At 39.2% G+C, this 25,012-nt stretch overlaps 2 protein-coding genes across 7 annotated transcripts in view; one reads left to right on the top strand and one right to left on the bottom strand.

Moving 5' to 3' along the window:
- The first annotated feature begins 1,724 nt into the window (after positions 1-1,724).
- EFCAB10 (EF-hand calcium binding domain 10) lies at positions 1,725-21,494 on the top strand. 3 transcript variants are annotated; one of them, XM_060157266.1, is made up of 5 exons: positions 1,913-2,070; positions 16,637-16,801; positions 16,910-16,997; positions 19,580-19,623; positions 21,115-21,494. In XM_060157266.1, exons 1-4 carry the CDS (start codon positions 1,914-1,916, stop codon positions 19,614-19,616), a joined length of 447 nt encoding a protein of 148 aa, XP_060013249.1. In that variant the 5' UTR covers position 1,913; the 3' UTR covers positions 19,617-19,623; positions 21,115-21,494. The 3 variants fall into 3 exon arrangements, with proteins under 3 accessions (XP_060013250.1, XP_060013249.1, XP_060013248.1); XM_060157265.1 differs by having other exon boundaries at positions 1,914-2,070; positions 20,946-21,494; XM_060157267.1 differs by lacking the exon at positions 16,637-16,801 and having other exon boundaries at positions 1,725-2,070; positions 20,946-21,494.
- The window catches only part of RINT1 (RAD50 interactor 1), a 25,350-nt gene continuing 20,093 nt past the window's right edge, over positions 19,756-25,012 (bottom strand). For all 4 annotated transcript variants that reach the window (XM_060157261.1, XM_060157262.1, XM_060157263.1 and 1 more), the window contains 4 exons: positions 22,235-22,449; positions 21,105-21,285; positions 20,913-21,031; positions 19,756-19,965 (listed from right to left, as the gene is read on the bottom strand). In XM_060157261.1, coding sequence (XP_060013244.1) covers positions 19,773-19,965; positions 20,913-21,031; positions 21,105-21,285; positions 22,235-22,449 — 708 coding nt within the window. In that variant the 3' untranslated portion in view covers positions 19,756-19,772. The remainder of the gene's footprint in view (positions 19,966-20,912; positions 21,032-21,104; positions 21,286-22,234; positions 22,450-25,012) is intronic.

The following is a 25,012-nucleotide window of genomic DNA, read 5'->3' as shown; positions in this document are numbered from 1 at the left end:
TAAGTAAATGAAGTTCTCAAGGAGATCAAATGTCTTGAGCTTCATGCACAGAGAAGAAACTCTGTGTCCAGGGCACCAACATGCAGCCCTGAGTAGATTTTTTTAATGTATTAAGTACACATAAGGTATAAAGAATCATAATCCAGGGCTTCCCTGGTGGCACAGTGGTTAAGAATCGCCTGCTAATGCAGGGGACATGGGTTTGAGCCCTGGTCCGGGAAGAGCCCACATGGTGCGGAGCAATTAAGCTCGTGGGCCAACTACTGAGCCCGCGTGCCACAACTACTGAAGCCTGCACGCCTAGAGCCTGTGCTCCGCAATAAGAGAGGCCACCGCAATGAGAAGCCCGCACACCACAACGAAGAGAAGCCCCGGCTCGCCGTAACTAGAGAAAGCCCACGAGCAGCAACAAAGACCCAACACAGCCAAAAATAAATTAATTAATTAAAAAATCATAATCCAATGAGCACCTGTGTACCCACGACTCAGGTAAAGAAAATCTTATTACCTTTACCCCTGGAGTCCCCAGGATATTCTTCCACAAACCCATTCTCTTTCCTCTCACCTCCAAGGCAAATACTGTGCTGAATTTTGTATCATTCCCTTGCATTTCTTAGTAGATCTACACAGGCTTGAATCTGTAAACAATACATTGCTTCATTCTGTATGTTTTTTAACTTTATATAAGTTGATTCATACAGTATATATTCTTGAGACTATTGTTTTTGAGAGTCACCCATATTGGTGCAAGTAGCTACAATCTATGGTTGCAAAGTTTTATATTATTTATATTGCATTGTGAATATATCACAGTTTTTTTAAAAATCCATTCTAGTTTTGATGACCTTTGGGCTGCTGTGTTTTCTGTCATGCACACTGCTGCTCTGAACATTCTTGTGCATATCTCCTGGTACAGGTGTACAAGAGTTGCTCTAGGCGTGGAATTTCTGAGTCATGGTGTAGAAACATGTCTATGCTACCAAGATAATTCAAAATTGTTTTCCAAGGTGGATGTTCTCCTTTGGAAAGCTCCCATCATCACTGGCTGTTTTGATGCCCTGTATCCTTGCCGGCAGCCTGATTTGTTCAACTTCCTAATTTTTATCAGTCTGATCGATGTAAAATGGCATTTTCTTGTAGTTTTGTTTACAGGATTGCTGGAGAGACTGAGAATATTTTCATATGTTTATTGGCCATTTGTCTTTCCCTCTTCTTGAAGTGGCTATTCTGGGATAACTCTCTGGTGGGGAGTAAGGGCACAGACCTCAGAGCCTGGCCCTCAAGGACAGAAGTCCCAGCCTAGAGTTTAGTTTCTCAGGTATTTCGATGGCTGAGTAGAGGCCCTCCTGGCCACCTGCGTCCCACCTTATTCAGTGGCTCTCCCTCAAAACGACTGTCAGGTGGTCTTTATCTCAAGACCAGCTCCACACGGTCTAGTTAAGCAGCAAATACATGTAGGAGCTCAGGATCCACGCACTTCACGACCCCGCAGTCTGGTAGAGAAAACCGTCAACCTTCCTGCCCCGCCGCCAGCGCCGTGCTGCAGGCTGCTCACACCAAAGATGCTGCTTAGGACTCTCCACTGGACACCCCCGTTATTACACAAGTTCCTTCTGTTATTAGTCTATCCTCATGTGTTATTACCACATGAGACCTTGGGTCAGCAAGTACTGAGCTAGGTGCTAGAGACAGAAACAGGAAAAGACTATCAGGCCCAGCACTCAGCCCAGACAGAGGACTGGGCCCTCCGCCCGCAAGGAGCTCTGCACGAGTTTCCCTCCGGCCTCCGCGTAGGCCCCACCCCACACCTCCCAGACTGCCTCCCTCGCGATGAGGTGCAGGATTTGGTGCCCAGGTCTCAGCCTGTGGGGCGCGCATCACGTAACCGCGTCGGGCGGAAGGGGCGGAGCCGAATGGCCGTGACGCTGCGTGGTCGCCTAGCAACGTCCCAATTCGGAGCGATGGAGGCCAAGAGCAGCAGGGAGCTCCAAGCCAGGAATTATTTGGAAAAACATCGGATTATGGAGTTGCTGACCTATCTCACCAGCGCCCTCCTCTTTTCCCGGCCGGGTAAGTGTCTTGCCTACCACTCGGCTTTCTGTCCCATACCGAGCAGTCCCCAGAAATTCCCGGTGTAGCCATCCCTTCCCGCCCGCGTCCCGGGGGGCCAGCTTCCTTCCCGGCTACCACTCCCAGCCCCTCCGCATACACTCTCCTGCCTCTCGGCTACTCGAGCCCTTCTGCTGCTAGTTAACGCTGTGGCCTTCAAATTAAGCAAGACTTATTGAACGGCCTCTTTGTGCCTGCCACTAGCTGAGTGTGGCGGGACTCTCGCCGGTGGAGGGCTCTCGCCGGTGGGAGAGAGGCTCCGAGGTCCGGCAGCCTGCCTCCTGGCTCCACCCCTTACTATTTTGTGATAGTGGGCAAGAGCCTGAACTTCGGTCTCCTCTTCTGGAAGATGGGGATTATAGTAATACCGATCTCATGGCAACGTGGGGAAGATTAAACAAATAATGTATAAATCGTCCTTATGCCTGGTAAGCAGCAGATGTTTCCAGTGTTATCCCTGCCCTCAAAGAGTTTGTAAGCTGGTAAAAAAACTGATAGGGTAAAAGGAAGGATATTCTTGGGGAGATAGATTTTCCTGACATGCTTTCTATGTCTGATTCCCTTACAAAGTTTGGATCATTTCATAATTTTTGTGTGGTCTGTAAATGTAAAAGTTATGTTAAGGTGAAAGTGACTCGATGTGCTTCTCCCCAGGGTGCAGAATTGTAATTTACTAGTCTCATATGGAGTGTCCAAAATGCCCAAATTGTCCATTTGCCTCTTGGTAAGGAAATATAAAAACCAAATATTCCAATTTTGCCAAAAGCCACCCAACTAATATGATCCTATATAAGGCGATCAGGTTCTCTCTAGTTGTTTTAAAATGATAAACCAGCAAAAACTCTGCAACAATTAAAAATAAATAGAAAATCAAAAAAAAAAAAGTACAAAGGAGTGCACTTTTTTAATGCACTGGGAAAAAGTTGCTATCAAACTAATTTTTAAAAACCTACTTTTTGAAAAAGTGACTAATTACCATCTCTTGCTGGTCTCTGGTACTGTGGTGGTAAAAATAGTCTTTTGCTGTTAGATGCAGACATATATGTAAATGTGTGTGTGTCAAAACTTCAGAAATAGCAGAAGTAAAGCCAATGAATCACCAAAGTAGTAATCAGTAAAGTTTATTTTGCACACACCAAAAAGATAGTTTGAAAGCCAGGAGCACTCAAACCAAAACAAGGAATGAGGCTCAGGGGTATATTGTTAAAAAGCAGCTTATATGGTGAGAAGATAGTGACTGTTTATTCTTCACAGTAATTGGTTATATTATCATCATCTTAAATGATAGGGAATTGGTTACTTCATATCAACCTTGGGAAACAGTTTAAATTTTGCTTATTTACAGAGGCAGAAGCAAGAAGTGACCCAGGTCAAGTTAGTCTTGCAAAATAAGCTAAATTAAGCTTTGCTTGTGTAACTTAACTGGTTTTGTCTGCCCAGGGAATTTTTCAAGGCTGGTTTCCATTTGGTCTTGATTTTAACAATACCCCCCTGCCCCCTCCTGCTTTTGGTCATGCTCTCCGTGGGCGGAGAGTATGAGCAACCAGTATAGCATTATTCCTGGTTACCACTGTTGATGTAGTCAGGCTGAAGAATCGCATATACACTGTTTGCATTAGTTGAGTCCTTAGGCAGGAGAGCCGTGTGGTCACTATCTTAATTCTTTATATGGTTATTGTTGATTTTGTCCAGTTGTGTGATCCTGATGAATGCCATTTGGCATGCGAGTGGCTGGAGACAGGCATTTAAAACCCTCGAGAGTGTACAACACATTAGAAAGGTTAATATGATAACTATAAGGAAAATAATAACCAAGGATTGAAAAATGGTCCAGAGCAGAGATTCCCAGGACCCAAGATTTAACCAGTTAAATAACTCAAATGGGTTATAACCAGCAGTTTTTAAGTTTTACCTTTCTAAGTGAACCGACAATTTTTTTGGATTAATGTGCCATTAGGTTTCAGTTTTTAAAGGTTATTTACATAGGCACAACCTGGTGTGTTAGCAATCACGTATCCTCATGATTCCTCAAGACAGAATGAAGGGAGGATGTTGTATTTTAGGAGACCGCGCTGCAGGTGAGCTTCCAACTAAATGAGGTGTCTGTGTGCTGTCAGCAATCAGGTAATTTAACAAGAGGCATTTCTAGGGAAACAAAAGAAAAACAAAGGCTAATAGTTTGAGCAAATTATAAATTCAGTTTCTGAGTTTGGAGAGCAGCCATTTGAGAAAATGTGTAGATTTGAGTTTGAAGCATCTCCAGATGGTGGAATGAGGATGGCAGTGACAGTCTAATGGATTTTCCTGGCTTGCAGTTTGAATGTGTCTGGCGAGCTTCTGAGTGGCCATGTAAAAACAAGCATGCAGATTGCCCGCTCGTGAGCTGTTGTGATTTCTCTGAGGTTTATGTCAAGTTGTCCAGCTTTAACTTGTATGGCTTTGGGAAAAGGGCAGTTGAGTTTCATAGTGATTTGGAGTCAAAAGAGTGGGAGAAAATTGGAAATATTAGTTTGGAGAGTTCTAGTCAAATACTGGAAGAAACTAGAAGAATTTAGGATCCAGTCCAGTTTACATGTAGAAAACAAAACCTCAAAGAGGGTTAACAGTACTAAAATCTGATATCTACAAACCTGTATTACTAAAACATAATTTTTCTTTCTATAATCATCCCGACTGTTATAAAGGATAACCAGTAAGAGAAATTTGTTTGCAAATTAAGTCTAGTTTCAATAAACTTGATCTGATTATTTGCATAAGTGCATTAAGAACAGTGATTGTATCGACTGCTTTTTTTTCTATTTCAAATGCTTGAACCACACATTTTTATTTCAGATTGAACCAGGAAATACATGACTTTAGTTTTATTTTTTGAATTTTATTTTTTTATACAGCAGGTTATTAGTCATCAATTTTATACACATCAGTGTATACATGTCAATCCCAATCGCCCAATTCATCACACCACCACCACCACCACCCCGCCGCTTTCCCCCCTTGGTGTCCATACGTTTGTTCTCTACCTCTGTGTCTCAATTCCTGCCCTGCAAACTGGTTCATCTGTACCATTTTTCTAGGTTCCACATATATGCGTTAATATACGATATTTGTTTTTCTCTTTCTGACTTACTTCACTCTGTATGACAGACTCTAGGTCCATCCACGTCTCAACAAATGACCCAATTTCGTTCCTTTTTATGGCTGAGGAATATTCCATTGTATATATGTACCACATCTTCTTTATCCATTCGTCTGTGTCAATGGGCATTTAGGTTGCTTCCATGACCTAGCTATTGTAAATAGTGCTGCAATGGACACTGGGGTGCATGTGTCTTTCTGAATTATGGTTTTCTCTGGGTATATGCCCAGTAGTGGGATTGCTGGATCATATGGTAATTCTATTTTTATTTTTTTAAGGAACCTCCATACTGTTCTCCATAGTGGCTGTATCAATTTACATTCCCACCGACAGTGCAAGAGGGTTCCCTTTTCTCCACACTCTCTCCAGCATTTGTTGCTTGTAGATTTTCTGATGATGCCCATTTTAATTGGTGTGAGGTGATACCTCCTTGTACTTTTGATTTACATTTCTCTAATAATTAGTGATGTTGAGCAGCTTTTCATGTGCTTCTTGGCCATTTGTATGTCTTCTTTGGAGAAATCTCTATTTAGGTTTTTTGCCCATTTTTGGATTGGGTTGTTTGTTTTTCTAATATTGAGCTGCATGAGCTGTTTATATATTTTGGAGATTAATCCTTTGTCCATTGATTTGTTTGCAAATATTTTCTCCCATTCTGAGGGTTGTCTTTTCGTCTTGTTTATAGTTTCCTTTGCTGTGCAAAAGCTTTTACGTTTCATTAGGTCCCATTTGTTTATTTTTGTTTTTATTTCCATTACTCTAGGAGGTGGGTCATGCAGGCTTCCCTGGTGGCGCAGTGGTCGAGAGTCCGCCTGCCGATGCAGGGGACACGGGTTTGTGCCCCGGTCCGGGAAGATCCCACATGCCGCGGAGCGGCTGGGCCCGTGAGCCATGGCCGCTGAGCCTGCGCGTCCGGAGCCTGTGCTCCGCAACAGGAGAGGCCACAACAGTGAGAGGCCTGCGTACCACCAAAAAATTTAAAAAAAGATTTTGCTGTGGTTTATGTCAAAGGGTGTTCTTCCTATGTTTTCCTCTAAGAGTTTAATGGTGTCTGGCCTTACATTTAGGTCTTTAATCCATTTTGAGTTTATTTTTGTGTATGGTGTTAGGGAGTGTTCTAATTTCATTCTTTTACATGTAGCTGTCCAGTTTTCCCAGCACCACTTATTGAAGAGACTGTCGTTTCTCCATTGTATATCCTTGCTTCCTTTGTCATAGGTTAGTTGACCATAGGTGCATGGGTTTATCTCTGGGCTTTCTATCTTGTTCCACTGATCTATGTTTCTGTTTTTGTGCCAGTACCATATTGTCTTGATTACTATAGCTTTGTAGTATAGTCTGAAGTCAGGGAATCTGATTCCTCCAGCTGCATTGTTTTCCCTCAAGACTGCTTTGGCTATTCGGGGTCTTTTGTGTCTCCATACAAATTTTAAGATTTTTTTGCTCTAGTTCCGTAAAAAAATGCCATTGGTAACTTGATAGGGATTGCATTGAATCTGTAGATTGCTTTGGGTAGTAGAGTCATTTTCACAATATTGATTCTTCCAATCCAAGAACATGGTATGATCTTTAATTTCTTTCATCAGTGTCTTATAATTTTCTGCATACAGGTCTTTTGTCTCCCTAGGTAGGTTTATTCCTAGGTATTTTATTCTTTTTGTTGCAGTGGTAAATGGGAGTGTTTCCTTAGTTTCTCTTTCAGATTTTTCATCATTAGTGTATAGGAATGCAAGAGAATTCTGTGCATTAATTTTGTATCCTGCAACTTTACCAAATTCATTGATTAGTTCTAGTAGTTTCCTGGTGGCATCTTTACGATTCTCTGTGTATAGTATCATGTCATCTGCAAACAGTGACAGTTTTACTTCTTCTTTTCCAATTTGTATTCCTTTTCTTTCTTTTTCTTCTCTGATTGCTGTGGCTAGGACTTCCAAAACTATGTTGAATAATAGTGGCGAGAGTGGACATTCTTGTCTTGTTCCTGATCTTGGGGGAGATGCTTTCAGGTTTTCACCATTGAGAATGATGTTTGCTGTGGGTTTGTCATATATGGCCTTTATTACGTTGAGGTAGATTCCCTCTGTGCCCACTTTCTGGAGAGTTTTTATCATAAATAGGTGTTGAATTTTGTCAGAAGCTTTTTCTGCATCTATTGAGATGATCATATGGTTTTTATTCTTCAGTTTGTTAATATGGTGTATCACATTGATTGATTTGCGTATATTGAAGAATCCTTGCATCCCTGGGATAAATTCCACTTGATGGTGTATGATCTTTTTAATGTGTTGTTGGATTCTGTTTGCTAGTATTTTGTTGAGGATTTTTGCATCTATATTCATCAGTGATATTGGTCTGTACTTTTCTTTTTTTGTAGTATCTTTGTCTGGTTTTGGTATCAGGGTGATGGTGGCCTCATAGAATGAGTTTGGGAGTGTTCCCTCCTCTGCAATTTTTTGGAAGATTTTGAGAAGGATGGGTGTTAGCTCTTCTCTAAATGTTTGATAGAATTCACCTGTGAAGCCATCTGGTCCTGGGATTTTGTTTGTTGGAAGATTTTTAATCACAGTTTCAATTTCATTACTTGTGATTGGTCTGTTCATATTTTCTATTTCTTCCTGGTTCAGTCTTGGAAGGTTATACCTTTCTAAGAATTTGTCCATTTCTTCCAGGTTGTCCATTTTATTGGCATAGAGTTGCTTGTATTAGTCTCTTAGGATGCTTTGTATCTCTGCGGTGTCTGTTGTAACTTCTCCTTTTTCATTTCTAATTTTATTGATTTGAGTCCTCTCCCTGTTTTTCTTGATGAGTCTGGCTAACGGTTTATAAATTTTGTTTATCTTCTCAAAGGACCAGCTTTTAGTTTTATTGATCTTTGCTATTGTTTTCTTTGTTTCTATTTCATTTATTTCTGCTCTGATCTTTATGATTTCTTTCTTTCTGCTAACTCTGGGTTTTGTTTGTTCTTCTTTTTCTAGTTCCTTTAGCTGTAAGGTTAGATTGTTTATTTGAGATTTTTCTTGTTTCTTCAGGTGGTAGGCTTCTATAACTATAAACTTCTCTCTTAGAACTGCTTTTGTTGCATCCCATACGTTTTGGATCGTCGTGTTTTCATTGTCATTTGTGTCTAGGTATTTTTTGATTTCCTCTTTGATTTCTTCAGTGATCTCTTGGTTATTTAGTAACATATTGTTTAGCCTCCATGTGTTTGTGTTTTTTACGTTTTTTCCCCTGTAATTCATTTCTAATCTCATAGCGTTGTGGTCAGAAGAGATACTTGATATGATTTCAGTTTTCTTAAATTTACTGAGGCTTGATTTGTGACCCATGATGTGATCTGTCCTGGAGAACATTCCATGTGCACTTGAGAAGAAAATGTAATCTGCTGTTTTGGGATGGAATGTCCTATAAATATCAATTAAATCTATCTGGTCTACTGTGTCATTTAAAGCTTCTGTTTCCTTATTTATGTTCAGTTTGGATGATCTGTCCATTGGTGTAAGTGAGGTGTTAAAGTCCCCCACTATTACGGTGTTACTGTCGATTTCCTCTTTTAGAGCTGTTAGCAGTTGCCTTATGTGTTGAGGTGCTCCTATGTTGGGTGCATGTATATTTATAATTGTTATCTCTTCTTCTTGGACTGATCCCTTGACCATTATGTAGCGTCCTTCCTTGTTTCTTGTAACATTCTTTATTTTAAAGTCTATTTAATCTGATATGAGTATTGCTACTCCAGCTTTCTTTTGATTTCCATTTGCACGGAATATCATTTTCCATCCCCTCACTTTCAGTCTGTATGTGTCCCTAGGTCTGAAGTGAATCTCTTGTAGACAGCATATATATGGGTCTTGTTTTTGTATCCATTCAGCGAGCCTGTGTCTTTTGGTTGGAGCATTTAATCCATTCATGTTTAAGGTAATTATTGATATGTATGTTGCTATGGCCATTTTCTTAATTGTTTTGGGTTTGTTTTTGTAGGTCCTTTTCTTCTCTTGTGTTTCCCACTTAGAGAATTTCCTTTAGCATTTGTTGTACAGATGGTTTTGGTTTGGTGGTGGTGAATTCCTTTAGCTTTTGCTTGTCTGTAAAGCTTTTGACTTCTCCATCGAATCTGAATGAGATCCTTGCTGGTAGAGTAATCTTGGTTGTAGGTTCTTCCCTTTCATCACTGTAAGTATATCATGCCACTCCCTTATGGCTTGTAGAGTTTCTGCTGAGAAATCAGCTGTTAACCTTATGGGAGTTCCCTTGTATGTTATTTGTCGTTTTTCCCTTGCTGCTTTCAATAATTTTTCTTTGTCTTTAATTTTTGCCAATTTGATTACTATGTGTCTTGGTGTGTTTCTGCTGGGTTTATCCTGTATGCAACTCTCTGTGCTTCCTGGACTTGGGTGGCTATTTCCTTTCCCATATTATATTGTTTATTTGAGATTTTTCTTGTTTCTTGAGGTAGGCTTGTATAGCTATAAACTTCCCTCTTAGAACTGCTTTTGCTGCATCCCATACATTTTGGATCGTCGTGTTTTCATTGTCATTTGTCTTAGGTATTTTTTGATTTCCTCAAAAAATACCTTCCCATGTTAGGGAAGTTTTCGACTCTAATCTCTTCAAGTATTTTCTCAGGTCCTTTCTCTCTCTCCTCTCCTTCTGGGACCCGTATAATGCAAATGTTGTTGTGTTTAATGTTGTCTCAGAGGTCTCTTAGGCTGTCTTCGTGTCTTTTCATTCTTTTCTCTTTTTTCTGTTCCGCAGCAGTGAATTCCACCATTCTGTCTTCCAGGTCACTTATCTGTTCTGCCTCAGTTATTCTGCTGTTGATTCCTTGTAGTGTAGTTTTCATTTCAGTTATTGTATTGTTCATCTCTGTTTGTTTGTTTTTTAATTCTTCTAGGTCTTTGTTAAACATTTCTGCGTCTTCTTGATCTTTGCCTCCATTCTTTTTCCGAGGTCCTGGATCATCTTCACTATCATTAATCTGAATTCTTTTCCTGGAAAGTTGCCTATCTCCACTTCATTTAGTTGTTTTTCTGGGGTTTTATCTTGTTCCTTCATCTGGTACATAGCCCTCTGCCTTTTCGTCTTGTCTATCTTTCTGTGAATGTGGTTTTTGTTTCACAGGCTGCAGGATTGTCATTCTTCTTAGTTCTGCTGTCTGCCCTCTGGTAGATGAGGTTATCTAAGAGGCTTGTATGGACTCTTTTAAATCTGCTTTGCTGGCGCTTTTCATAAGGAATCTCAGATTAGACTTTTAAAGTCTCTTTAGGCTAAGAAGCCAAACCAAGAACTTGTCCATTGTTTCCATTGTGCAAATATATATATTGTCATGAAAAGTAAGAATATTTAGTAAGAGTTTCAAAATTCTGGAGGAATCAGGTAGGGAGAAAAAGATAAATGTTTCAACCTTTGTTGCAAATATATACTTCACCAAATTGCAATAAGTTATAGATAGCTTAAAAGAGAGGAGAAAAGAGGCCTCTTTAAATCTGGAAAACAAAACATTAAAGAACCAGCAATGTTTTAAATTAAACCATAAAAATTAAAATCATCATCAGTTCATTCAGTCTTACATAATTAATTCTTATTTTGGTTGATCTTGGTAGGCAGCTTTTTTTTTTTTTTTGCGGTACACGGGCCTCTCACCGCTATGGCCTCTCCCATTGCGGAGCAGGCATAGCCGCGCCATGGCACGTGGGATCCTCCCAGACCAGGGCACAAACCCGTGTCCACTGCATCGGCAGGCGGACTCTAAACCACTGCGCCACCAGGGAAGCCTGGTAGGCAGCTTTATGAATCAGTTTTCCACTAGAGTTCTAGAAATTCTTACCCAGTTCAATAATATGATTTTATAATTATCAGAAACCTTTACTTTTCAGAGTCTTTTCCATGAATCTTCTTGAAGATGAAGCACTTTTTAGGAACATTTTTGCGAAAGCATAACAGTAAAACAATAACTGTCTGTGAGTGGCAAAGGACCTAAAAATAGTCATGGTTAAAGATCTGGTAAGGGCTTCCCTGGTGGCACAGTGTTTGAGAGTCCGCCTGCCGATGCAGGGGACACGGGTTCATGCCCCGGTCCGGGAAGATCCCACATGCTGCAGAGTGGCTGGGCCCGTGAGCCATGGCCGCTGAGCCTGCGCATCCGGAGTCTGTGCTCCGCAACGGGAGAGGCCACAACAGTGAGAGGCCCGCGTATCGCAAAAAAAAAAAAAAAAAGATCTGGTAAGTGTTCACATACACACACCAAAAATGATGCAATTGACAAGGAAATTTGGTTACTTTTATGATATATAATGTTTTAAGATAATAGCTGGAATTATGACTGATAACATTATGCCAGGATATAGATTTTTAAGAATTTCATATAATTTCTGAATTACTTATTTTAATGATATATATCCCTTATAAATATTACCTAAGAAGGTTAAATATTGCTTTTTATTTGACAGTGTTTCCCGTGCAGTCTAATATATCAAATAAGCCTAAGTAAATTAATTTTTCTCTTTTAGCTTCATTCAGAATTTGATTTGGGAAGTTTGTTTAAAATGTCAAAACACTGAAAATATGTGATCAAATAGAATCACAGGTCACTGTGAAACAGTACTCGGTTATCCATTCAACCAAAGTGACAAAAGATTTCAAAGGCAAATACAGAAAGTTTTATAGTTGTAAAAAACCAACCAAACAAAAATTAGCTCTTTTAATTCGATGAGTCAGGTTTTTTTTCTACGTAGTCAAAGACCTGATAATGACAACGTGAAGCACAGTAAATTATTTTCATAAGACGTACATTTTTTTTAATGTTTGGCTGCATTGGGTCTTCATTGCTGCTTACAGGCTTTCTCTAGTTGCGGCGAGCGGGGGCTACTCTTCATTGTGGCGCATGGGCTTCTCATCGCAGTGGCTTCTCTTGTTGCGGAGCACAGGCTCTAGGCCTGCGGGCTTCAGTAGCTGCGGCATACGGGCTCAGTAGTTGTGGCTCGCGGGCTCTAGAGCACAGGCTCAGTAGTTGTGGTGCACGGGCTTAGTTGCTCCACCGCACGTGGTATCTTCCCAGACCAGGGCTCAAACCCATGTACCCTGCATTGGCAGGCGGATTCTTAACAACTGCGCCACCAGGAAAGCCCAGGACGTACATTTTTGTTTCCTAGGCAGATTACATTAAAGGTAAAGAAAAACCTTTGTTCACCATTTCTTTTTTTTAAAGATTTTATTATTTATTTATTTATTTTTGTCTGCGACGGGTCTTTGTTGTGGCACACGGGATCTTCATTGTGGCACGTGGGCTTCTCTCTAGTTGTGGCACGTGGGTTTTTTCTCTCTAGTTGTGGCACGCAGGCTCCAGAGCCTGTGAAATTGTGAAGAAGGAAAAGAAATTCATTTGAGTTTTGCTGATGTGGTTCAGACTGCAAATGTTACAGCCACAGTGCATAAGTGCTTAGTTAAGATGGAAAAGGCATTAAATTTGTACAGTAAGGTATTTTGAGACCACATTCATATAACTTTTATTATGGTAAATCATTATAATTGATTTTATTATTAGTTGTTAATTTCTTACTATGCCTAATTTATAAATTAAACTTTATCATGTGGTTTCAGGCATTACAGAGGGTATTGGAATGTATTCTCCATGGATAAGGGGGAGCTACTGTATATCCATTTCTTTTTTTTTTTAAGTAGCTTTTCTTTTATTTACTTATTTTTTAAAAGGTTTTTTGTTTGTTTGTTTTTGTTTGGCTGTGTTGGGTCTTTGTTGCAGCACGCTGGCTTTCTCTAGTTGTGGTGAACAGGGGCTACTGTTGGCTGCGGTGCACGGGCTTCTCATTGCGGTGGCTCTAGGCATGCGGGCTTCAGTAGCTGTGGCACGCGGGCTCGGTAGTTGTGGCGCATGGGCTCTAGAGCGCAGGCTCAGTAGCTGTGGCTTACGGGCTTAGTTGCTCATGGCATGTGGGATCTTCCTGGACCAGGGCTCGAACCCATGTCCCCTACATTGGCAGGCAGATTCTTAACCACTGCACCACCAGGGAAGTCCCTGTATATCCATTTCTAATATGTTCCATATTACTCACTATTGTATGATTGATGCTCAGGAAGAAACAGTATCTTTATCTTGGGTCTTTGCAAAGCTTCTGGCATTATGATATGTATCTCAGTTTGAAAACCTTGGAATTGTAAGGGAGTTATGGAAAATAAGACTACACAGCGTGGTTGGGCTATTACTGTTGTGAGAAAACGTCCACAATCCCACATCCTTGATCCCTAAATTCTAGAAGCTCTGAAACCCAACAGATTTTCATAACTCATTTAACAGCCAAATTTGACATAATCTGAAGTCATTTGGTAGGAAAATCTGGCCTTTTCTAGGGTATATTGGGAAATATAGCCCCTGGCTGGGCAGCCCTTCCCAGTGGTAATTCTATGCTGTGGAAGGAGGGAGTATTTATTTTTAGGGGATGACTTTAAAGAAATCAGAAGTTTTTTTAAGGAGGCAGTTGTAGTCACCCAGGTGAGAACTACTGCTGTGGCAGTGGTGGGGATCAGATGACTTTGAGAGCTACTGAGGAGAAAGACTCTGGAGAGATTGTCATGACTGACTAGGTTTGGGTGTCGCAGGTGCTTCCCATGTTTGAGTTAGTTGAGTGTGGTAGAATCTTGGAGCTGTGGAAGCACACTGACTGGATTCATACTGGCTGTGTGGCCTTGAGCAAGTGACTGTTGTGAGGAGAAAATCAAGTAAGCCAAAGAAAATGTTTATCATAGTACGAGGCACATAGTAAGGGCTCAGTAAATACTAGCTATTAGTATTACAACTTAGAACTTGAAGTTTGTCTGCCTTGAAGAACTGATGGTCATTATCAGTTGACATTTATGTAACTTCAGTGGTTAGTGCCATTTGGCTCTTCCCTTCATGTTTAAAAAAATTTATATCTTTATATACTTATGTTGTAAGCATTTTCAAAACATTTTTAGAAGCAGGTGGAGTATAAATTATAGATTCCAAATATAGACATAGCACCTCATGTAGTCTGAAGGATATACAGCAACAAATCTTCATCAAAGTAACATACCAAGTTCCATTAGCATTATTTACATATTCTAGCCTTAAAAAGAAATGTAGTGAGTTGAAATCAATCTTGGACATTTTTCTCCTTCTAATTTTGTTATACAGTTCAGAAAGAAATGACAGAAGACTACATACATGATGTGATTGCCTTAGTAACCTATTTGCTGCTATAATGTAGTAAAAGTTGCACAAAAAGGCGCTGTATTAGATTAAAAGTCTGCCTACTTCTAGTGTCAACACATAAATTCCAAGGAGTGAAATACACGGAGGAGAAACCTATATGACTAAGAGAGACTTAAAAACATAACCTATCACAATGTGTGGACTCTGTTTGATTACTGATTTTTAAAGAGTGTTTACAATTTATGACATTTGTGAGACAACTAGAAATTTGAATAATACCTGGCTATTTGAGAATATTAAGAATTTTGTTAGATGTGTAAATTGTATCATGATAACAGTATTGGAAGACTGAATAACCACATGCAGAAAAAGAAAACTGGACCCCTGTCTAACACCATTCACAAAAATTAACTCGAAATGGATTAAAGACTTAAACATAAGACCTGCTACTGTGAAATTCCTAGAAGAAAACACAGGGAAGAAGCTCCTTGACATTGGTCTTGTCAGTGATTTTTGGATATGACCCCAAAAGCACAAACAACAAAAGCAAATATCAACAAGTGAGACTAAATTAAACTTTAAAACTTCTGCACAGCAAAAGAAACAATCAGCAAAATGAAAAGGCAGTCTATGGAATGGTAAAGAAATATTTGCAAATCATATATATGATAAAGGGCTAATATCCAAAATAAATGAAGAACCCATATAACTCAATGACAAAAAACCAATTTGATTAAAAATGGGCAGAGGAACTAAATAGATATTTTTCCTAAGAAGACATCCAAATGGCAACACGTACATGAAAAGATGCTCTATATCACAAATCATCAGGGGAATGAAAATTAAAACCACAATGGGATATCAAGTTACACCTGTTAGAACAGCTGTCATGGGTGGACCTTGAGGACATTGTGATAAGTGAAATAAGTCAAAGAGAGAAAGACAAATACTGTGTGATATCACTTACATGTGGAATCTAAAAAAGCCAAACTCCTAAAAACAGAGTAGAATGGTGGTTACCAGAGGCTGGGGGATGCGGGATAGGAGAGATGTTGTTTAAGGGTACAAACTTGCAACTAGTAGATAACTAAGTCCTGGAGATCTAATGCACAGCATAGTGATTACAGAGAACAATGCTGTATTGTAAACATCAAACTTGCTAAGAGACTAGATCTTAATTATTCCCACTGCAAAAAAGCCATGATCATTATGTGATGTGATGGAACTATTAGCTAGCACTGCAGTGGCAATCATACTGCAGTATAAAGGTACCAAACCAACACATTGCACACCTTAAACTTACACAATTTTATGTCAGTTATAGCTCAACAAAAAAGAGAAAAGGGGGTCCTTATCTTTTAGAGATGCACACTGAAACATTCAGTAATGAAATGTGATTGCTGTGATTTACTTCAGAATAATACAGGAAGAGGGGACCTAGGTGGGATCATGGTGAAATAAGACCAGCCACAAAACTGAACAGTTGAAGTTGGTGATGAGTTCATTATACTTTTCTGTCTACTTTTATTATATGTATGGAATTCTCAGTGACAGTTTTTAAAAGCTTTTAAAATACACAGACACAGACACACACACACACACACACACACTCCTACTAAATCCTAGGATTGAAGTACAGTGATGGAGCAGTGGAACATTCATCATCTAAGCCATACCATTTTTACTTCTTTTGGCTTCTTTTATTACCATAACTAACCTGCATTATTTCTGAAAAGTGGATTGATCTTTTTCATTTTTCACATTGTTTAGATGAAAGCCTGTTTATCCAAAATACTGCCCTTATGTTAGGAATGAACATTTATGCTTCCTAATTGGAGGACTATATTAATCTAAATGGTTGTTTTTTAAAATCTGTTTTTTCCTTCTTTTAGCTGGCCTTTTCTCCTGCATCATGTTTTCCATTTTGAGGGTTTTCAGCTTTGTCCATAAATTAAGAGTCACCTGAGGAGCTTTTTTGAAAAATGCGTAGATCCAATCTCTGGACATTTTTATTCAGTCATCCAGAGTAGAGCACTTTTGTATATAATTATTTAATTGTTTATTGTCTTGCCTTTCCTGTAAGCAAGGCCTATATTCCCAGTGCCTTGTACAGTACTTCAAATATAGGTATTTAATAATTGTTACATGACTGTTTCCATTTGTGACATTTTAATTTCATATCAGAAAGAATTGGAACTATTCTTTTACAGAAAAACCAAGAGAGTATTTAATATCTATATTGGAACAGCTGAGAACTGCCAAAGTATCAGGCGCGGCTTTCCCTTTCTTTATGGATAACTCTAACATTACAGCCATGTTTCAGATGCTGGACTCCTCGAATAAAGGATCCATATCATTTATACAATATAAAGAAGGTCAGTATCTTCTACAAATTGAGGTAATAATTTGTGGTCATTCCGTAAATTTCCCTAGCTGAAACTAATTCTCACTTTTTAAATTTTCCTTTCTTCTTATCCTCATAGCCCTAAAAACCCTGGGTCTGTGTACTGCAGATGAAGTTTTAAAAGATGATGGACATGGAATAACTTGTGAAAAATTCATGCTTGAAGTGTAAGTTTATTTTTAAGTGACTAATATTTAAATAACGTGGCATGATTTTGAAGTACAATTAATACATTTTAAAACAAAGGTTCCTACCTTCTGATAGAAACATTTCATTCCCCTGAAACTTTCAGCTGACTAGAAAGTGAGGACAGGCAGGGCTGACAGTACTCTGTAAGCCTGGGGGGAGGGGAGGGAGAGGATGCTGGGGTTAGGAGGATCCAGAGGCAGCTTCCTTCTTTTCTCAATGGGAAACACCAGCAATTCTCAAAGAATGAGGTAGAGAAGCGCCGATCTGCTAGAAAAACTAACAGAAAAGCTTTAAGCTCAATATACTAGTTGGAAAATCTCTGTATATAGAGTAATAAAATTTCTCTCAAAATACTTCCTAAAAATGATTTCGTAAATGTTTATCAATAGTATAGGCTGCATGCCAGCCTGACAATTTCGGGTTTGAGGTATTACAGCATGAAAAGTACTAACTAAATGCTAAGTCAGAAAAGAAAAAAAACAGCCGAGGGAATAAAACTTGATAGTTCTGGAAGCCTCTAGCTAATCTAGTTCAGTTTGTTTAAAAGTTTTATTTAACATAATCCAAGGCCAAGGAGAAGTTAGAAGAAAAAAGTTTAAGATTCTCATCTCATCATTAGTTACATAAATATTCAACAAAAAATGTTTAATTATATTACCTACCCCAGAGAATGATGGTAGCACAGTGCTGTAGCTGAAATGTTTCATCCACAAAGCAAAGGTTGCCCACTGTCACATGGAATGGAACTAGGAAGTATTCTGAATGGAAAGACATTTGTAGAAAATGAGAGCAATCCTATTTCAGTCACTATCTCATAATATGTTTTCTTACGGGAAATACAGTGAATTTCCAAAATAGATACAGGAACTTCAATTATAAACATTTTATTTTATTTTTTAACATCTTTACTGGAGTATAATTGGTTTACAATGGTGTGTTAGTTTCTGCTGTATAACAAAGTGAATCAGCTATACATATACATATATCCCCATATCTCCTCCCTCTTGCATCTCCCTCCCACCCCTCTAGGTGGTCACAAAGCACCAAGCTGATCTCCCTGTGCTATGCAGCTGCTTCCTACTAGCTATCTGTTTTACATTTGGTCGTGTATATATGTCCATGCCACTCTCTCACTTTGTCCCAGTTTACCCTTCCCCCTCCCTGTGTCCTCAAGTCCAATCTCTACGTCTGAGTCTTTATTTCTGTCGTGTCCCTAGGTTCTTCAGAACCTTTTTTTTTTCTTTAGATTCCATATATGTGTGTTAGCATACGGTATTTGTTTTTCTCTTTCTGACTTACTTCACTGTGTGACAGACGCTAGGTCCGTCCACCTGACTACAAATAATTCAATTTCGTTTCTTTTTATGGCTGAGTAATATTCCATTGTGTATATGTGCCACATCTTCTTTATCCATTCATCTATCGATGGACACTTAGATTGCTTCCATGTCCTGGCTATTGTAAATAGAGCTGCAATGAACATTGTGGTACATTACTCTCTTTGAATTATGGTTTTCTCAGGGTATATGCCCAGTAGTGGGATTGCTGGGTCATACGGTAGTTCTATTTTTGGTTTTTTAAGGAACCTCCATACTGTTCTTCATAGTGGCTGTATCAATTTACCTTCCCACCAACAGCGCAAGAGGGTTCCCTTTTCTTCACACCCTCTCCAGCATTTATTGTTTGTAGATTTTTTGATGATGGCCATTCTGACCAGTGTGAGGTGATACCTCATTGTAGGTTTTTTTTTTTTTTTTTTAATTTTTTTTTGTGGTATGCGGGCCTCTCACTGTTGTGGGCTCTCCCGTTGCGGAGCACAGGCTCCAGATGCACAGGCTCAGCGGCCATGGCTAACGGACCCAGCCACTCCATGGCATGTGGGATCTTCCCGGACTGGGGCATGAACCTGTGTCCCCTGCATCGGCAGGTGGACTCTCAACCACTGCGCCACCAGGGAAGCCCCTCATTGTAGTTTTGATTTGCATTTCTCTAATGATTAGTGATGCTGAGCATCCTTTCATGTGTTTGTTGGCAATCTGTATGTCTTCTTTGGAGAAATGTCTATTTAGGTCTTCTGCCCATTTTTGGATTGGGTTGTTTGCTTTTTTTGATATTGAGCTGCATGAGCTGCTTGTATACTTTGAAGATTAATCCTTTGTCAGTTGCTTCGTTTGCAAATATTTTCTCCCATTCTGAGGGTTGTCTTTTTGCCTTGTTTATGGTTTCCTTTGCTGTGTAAAAGCTTTTAAGTTTCATTAGGTCCCATTTGTTTATTTTTGTTTTTATTTCCCTTTCTCTAGGAGGTGGGTCAAAAAGGATCTTGCTGTGATTTATGTCATAGAGTTAAACATACATTTTAAAGTGATTTTTAAAAGTTTATTTGTTATGTTAGATCATCTACAACAGTCTCCCTGAATTGGCAAAGAAAATTAAAAGTTGATTATAATTTATTATCTCTGCTCTTGTATTTTATTCAACAGACATATTCATCATTTATATTTGTAAATGGAGTTACTCTGAGTTTTCATGGCTTCTGAGCTTTTTGTTTTTGTTTTCTTAGGAACAAGAAGACTCAGGAAATATGGTCAGCATTTTAATAACACTGTGAGTCCAAGATAATAAATGATTCTACATAGTTTTTAGTTGTTCAGTTTCATTAATTCAGAACTTCATCATATAACTTGAAATCCAACTGGCTCTGGCTTTTTCTTTATTTAAAAAAAACAAAAAACCCCAAAAGGAAAAAAGACACTTTATTTTCCAGTGTTAGGCCAGTTTGTCCTCAAATTAAGTAGAATCTCAACATCTTGTTGAGCCAGTTTATAAATTCCGACTTCATTTAATGCCGCTGTGGCAGGAGGTTGCCCTGAAGTTGACTGCAGGACATCTCTCAGAAGTAGGGCACAACCAGTGTTCAAATTCAAAACAATACAGGCTTCTTTTACACTGTTTAAAAAAAAAAAAAAGCTGCAGGTAAATGAGATCTCCATTATCTATATCATCCCATATTACCCTGTAACAATTTCATTTTGAAAAACTAAACAACTACCCTGCACTGCTAGATCATATCATTTATAGTTTATAAAAACTATTTATAGATTAGCTATTTGGCTCTTTTAATGTGTTTTGACTGTATATGTACAGAGTTTATATTTCATTAGATTACTATAAGGTAATAGGATCATTGATTTCAGTATGTATCCATTATTTCCCAAAATGTGATACTTGATAGTAACAGTCTATTAAATGTAGCTAAGACTTTAGGTACATTAGGATACAGGAAAAGAGAAAATTAAGGGACAAAATAAAAGCAGAAAGGTAGAATACTAAAAAAAAGCAGAAATAGATGCCTTACTGAAATGAGCAAAAAAAACTTTCATTTTATCTGTTTAAAAGGAATACTTTATAATCTCAAAAACCTAAATAATTTAAATTTTACATCAACAATTTCTAAAAATACTTGTAAGAATTCTCTTACATCCATTTATAATTATACTTAGAACCAAAATTAATATCAAATGTTTAAGAAAACAAATTTTCTTCAGGCCTGGCCTGTTATTCAGTACTAAATATATTTCAAATTTCTTCTATTTATTGAATATGGCAGAACTGCATTTGCTTTCATTTTCTATTTATTTCCCAGTAATAAGCACATAGGAGCATTACACCAAATATTAGAAAACAAAGCCCAACATATCATTTGTATCCAGTTCTGGTCAAGTTTTTGGGGTCATGGGTCACATCTTGTATTACTGGTACATAATGAATACTTTAAACTGTTAACTGATGCAATATATATTTAACATCACTGGAACCCTAAAGCTGTTAAAAAATGAATCAACTTCCTCTAACAATTTGATACATCAAAATTAATTGTTAAATATTGCACTTACTGTTTAAAATAATTTTCTGGCCTCTTGCAATAGTGGGAAAACAAAGGGAAAAGATTCCGAGTCATATCGAAGTGCAGCTGAGCTGCTCCTCCTTCATTGAAGTGATTGGCAAGAATTATCTGAAAAAAAGGACAATTCATATAGCAGTTGCCTCTATCATCACAGCCCAACATACAGTCTACTCTTACTTACTTCTTGGTAGATGTATATGTCCAGCTTCTCTACAAGCATTTGCCAGAAGATTTTAAATAAGGAGAAGCAGAGCTGCTGCTCCAATTGCAGTAAACGGTCTCGTAAAGTAAGCAGTAAGGGGCAAGCCGAACTGGACAGGGACATCACTGCCTGCTCTGACTGCGATGGCAAGGACAACCACCTGGAAAAAAACAGAAACAGCACTGCCTGAAGCACATTAATTTTTATTATGAAATTTTTCATCTCTCTGTATTTTTAAAGATTTAACAAATCATTTTAAATGTGGGGAAGTGCACTGTCCTGGGGCATTTTGGGTAAGAAAAAATGTACAGCCCAACATTAAAAGCTCTTTCAGAAAATAAATTGTACTTACGTTTGTTTGCTTATTTATTTAATTTTATTTTTTGGCCATGCCACACAGCTTGTGGGATCTTAGTTCCCTGACCAGGGACTGAACCCAGGCCCTGGCAGTGAAAGTACTTAGTCCTAACCACTGGACCGCCAGGGAATTCCCTGTACCTATGTTTATATTGTAGTTCTCAATGAAATACTCTTTACTTAATGAGGATGATAAGTTTTTTAAATCACCAGTTTTAATATGACTTACTGATATAAGAGTTAAAATGTAAAATGCATTTACATTTAAGACATCAGCTAATTTTACACTCTAATTTTCAGCAAAACAACAGGGACTTAATAACACTTCCAAACTGATAACAAGTCCTCTGTGTGACAGGACTGCTAGGACAGACATTGCCTGCACTCAAGAAGCTCACCGTCTGGGAGGTAACAGATGTCACAGGAATCATGAGAGTGGACTAAACTATAGCACAGGCATGCACAGGTACTACAGCAGCACCTTGCTTTGTCAATGGGTGACAGGCTAGGCATTCGGCCCCATGCCAGACACCAGCTCGCTGGACTTACAGACACATCTGAAGGTTAAGTTATGATCAGTTTATTCTGATTAAGAATGTCTGAATATATTTTAGAAACAGTTAAAAGTCTGGAGTGCAACAGGCCAAGCTCTGTGCTATCTAGACACTTTGGAAATCTGACTGCATGTCACCTTTTAACTTCTATCAAACTGGAGTTGAGAGTTGACTTATAAGAAAGTACAGAGGACTTACCTTTCTTTTTTATACAGTTTTGCAGCATCTTTAACTTCTCTAAAAACATGGTCTACTTGCCGGGTCAGCATGTCATGCTTTAAACGCTCTAACAGGTTAATCATGTCATCAAAGACAGAGCTCTCCATAGAGGCCAGTTGCCCCAGCTGCAATTTACTGAGAGTGTTATTCTCTGCAAAGACTTCCAATGCTGCCTGTTGAAGTTGTAGAAAGAACTGAAAGCAAAAATATGTTAGCATGTTTAAGATACCTTTTTTTTTAACAGCTTGAGATGTAACTCATGTACCGTACAATTCACCCATTTAAAGTATACAGTTTGGGGACTTCCCTGGTGGAGCAGTGGATGAGAATCCACCTGCCAACACAGGGGACACAGGTTCGAGCCCTGGTCAAGGAAGATCCCACAGTACCGCGCAACAATGAAGCCCGTGCGCCACAACTACTGAGCCTGAGCTCAAGAGCCCATGAGCCACAACTACTGAGCCCACGTGCCACAACTACTGAAGCTGGCGTGCCTAGAGCTCATGCTCTGCAACAACAGAAGCAACCTCAATGAGAAACCCCCACTCGCCACAACTAGAGAGAGCCCATGTGCAGCAGTGAAGACCCAACACAGCCATAAAGAAATTTAAAAAAATAAAGTATACAGTTCAGTGGCTTTTAGTACATTCAGAGTTGTGCATCTGTCACCACAATTTTAGAACGTTTTCATTACCCCACAAAGAAATCTCACACTCTCTGCCATCATCCCCCAACCCCCTCCTAGTGGTTCCCCACCCCACCCCCACCTTGTTCCTGGGCAACCACGAATCTCCTTTCTGTCTCTAGACCTGCCTGTTCTGGACACTTCATATAAATGGATTCATACAACCTATGGTTCTTTGTGACTAGCTTCTTTCACTTAGTATAATGTTTTCAAGGTTCAACGATGTTGTAATATATATCAGTATTTCATTTCTTTTTATAGCCAAATGATATTCCATTATATTTACCCATTCATTAGTTGACGGACATTTGGGTTGTTTACACTTTTATGAATAATACTGCTATGAACATTTGTGTACAGTTTCTGCACAAACATACGTTTTCATTTCTCTTGGATATATACCTAGGAGTAGAATTGCAGGATCCTATAGTAAATCTGTGTTTAACCTTTTGAGGAACTGCCAGACTATTTCCACAGCAACTGTACCATTTTACATTCCCATCAGTGGTGAGTGAGGGTTCAGATTTCTCCACGTCATGCTAATAACTGTTACTGCGTCTTTTTTATTACAGCCATCCTAGTTTGTATGAAGTGGCTTTGTGGTTTTGATTTGCATTCCCCTAACGGCTACCTTCTTTAAGTGCTCATGTTTTTCTAGATACAGATTGAGAGCTGTAGTAAACCTAGAAGATATATGAGTTAAGAGAATTAAAATGTCATTTTTGTACAGTATTATTTTAGGTAGAATTAGTATTATTCTTTCTGCCCTACAGGAAAACAACGCTGTGGGTAATTAGCAAAACGTTAAAAACAACCTGAATGTCTATTAAGAGGAGACTGGGCATGGCTACTAGGGATTGTTCAGGGATGACATGTGAGAGGCCATCTTGGCATTTCTGCTGAAGCTGGCAGGGAAGTGGCAGTGTCCTTTTGAGCCTGCTCATGGACCATGGAAGCCTGGAGCCACCCATGGTCATACTTACCAGAGCCGGCCTACGAGTGAAGCCAGGAATGAACAACTTCAGAGCAGCCCTGCCTAATCCTTTCAGTTACACAAATTCCTCACCTCCTCACGCCACCGCACTCCCCTACTTAGGCCAGCGTGAATCTGGGTTTCTGTCACCTATGACTGAAACATTCCTAATTCTGAATGGCTGGGTTATGTCAGGCTTAGCACAGTCTGGCAATGGACAGACAGCTGTTAGTGGAGAATCTAAATGAATGGAAGGTGAACTCTACTTTTTTCTGTGTAATACAAGAGCTTACATGATTTTTATTTAGAGCATTCACAGGCTGAAGGACTGTGAATGTGATTAAATGATTTTTTAATTAATTATTTTTGTCTGTGTTGGGTCTTCGTTGCTGTGTGCTGGCTTTCTCTACTTGCGGTGAGCAGGGGCTACTCTTCATTGCGTGCGCGGGCTTCTCATAGTCGTGGCTTCTCTTGTTGTGGAGCATGGGCTCTAGGCGCACAGGCTTCAGTATTTGTGGCACGTGGGCTCAGTAGTTGTGGCACGTGGGCTCAGTAGTTGTGGCTTGTGGGTTCTAGAGCTCAGGCTCAGTATTTGTGGCATACAGGCTTAGTTGCTCCACGGCATGTGGGATCTTCCCAGACCAGGGATTGAACCCGTGTCCCCTGCATTGGCAGGCGGATTTTTAACCACTGCGCCACCAGGGAAGCCGTAAATGAGTTTTGATGTTAAACAGAATTTGTACCATAGTAACATACCAAACACAAAATTCATTCATGACTTGAAGAGTCAACTCTAAAATTTGGTTATTTCTCTCTTGACAGAAGGACCCAGTTAATTCAGTATCAGATTATAAATTTTCTATCAGATTATAAATTTTCTAAGGCTAGGGATGATGGCCAATTCATCTTTGTTAACAGACTATGGCACTGAGTAAAGTAGTTAATGATGTTCCACAAATATTTCATTGAAGCTAAACATGTGGTCCTGAATGAGTCTCTTATTAAAATCACTGGCATAAGCAGCAAGAATGACAATTTGTTTCACGAAAAAGCTTAGCAGAAAATGGAGCGCTGTGGTGGGGTGAGTGAATAAAAGCAC

This window comes from Lagenorhynchus albirostris, chromosome 8 (genome assembly GCF_949774975.1).
Source record: "Lagenorhynchus albirostris chromosome 8, mLagAlb1.1, whole genome shotgun sequence".
NCBI classification, from domain to species: domain Eukaryota; kingdom Metazoa; phylum Chordata; class Mammalia; order Artiodactyla; family Delphinidae; genus Lagenorhynchus; species Lagenorhynchus albirostris.
The sequence above is the reverse complement of the archived record's forward strand: the minus strand, read 5'-3'. Positions and strand labels throughout refer to the sequence as shown.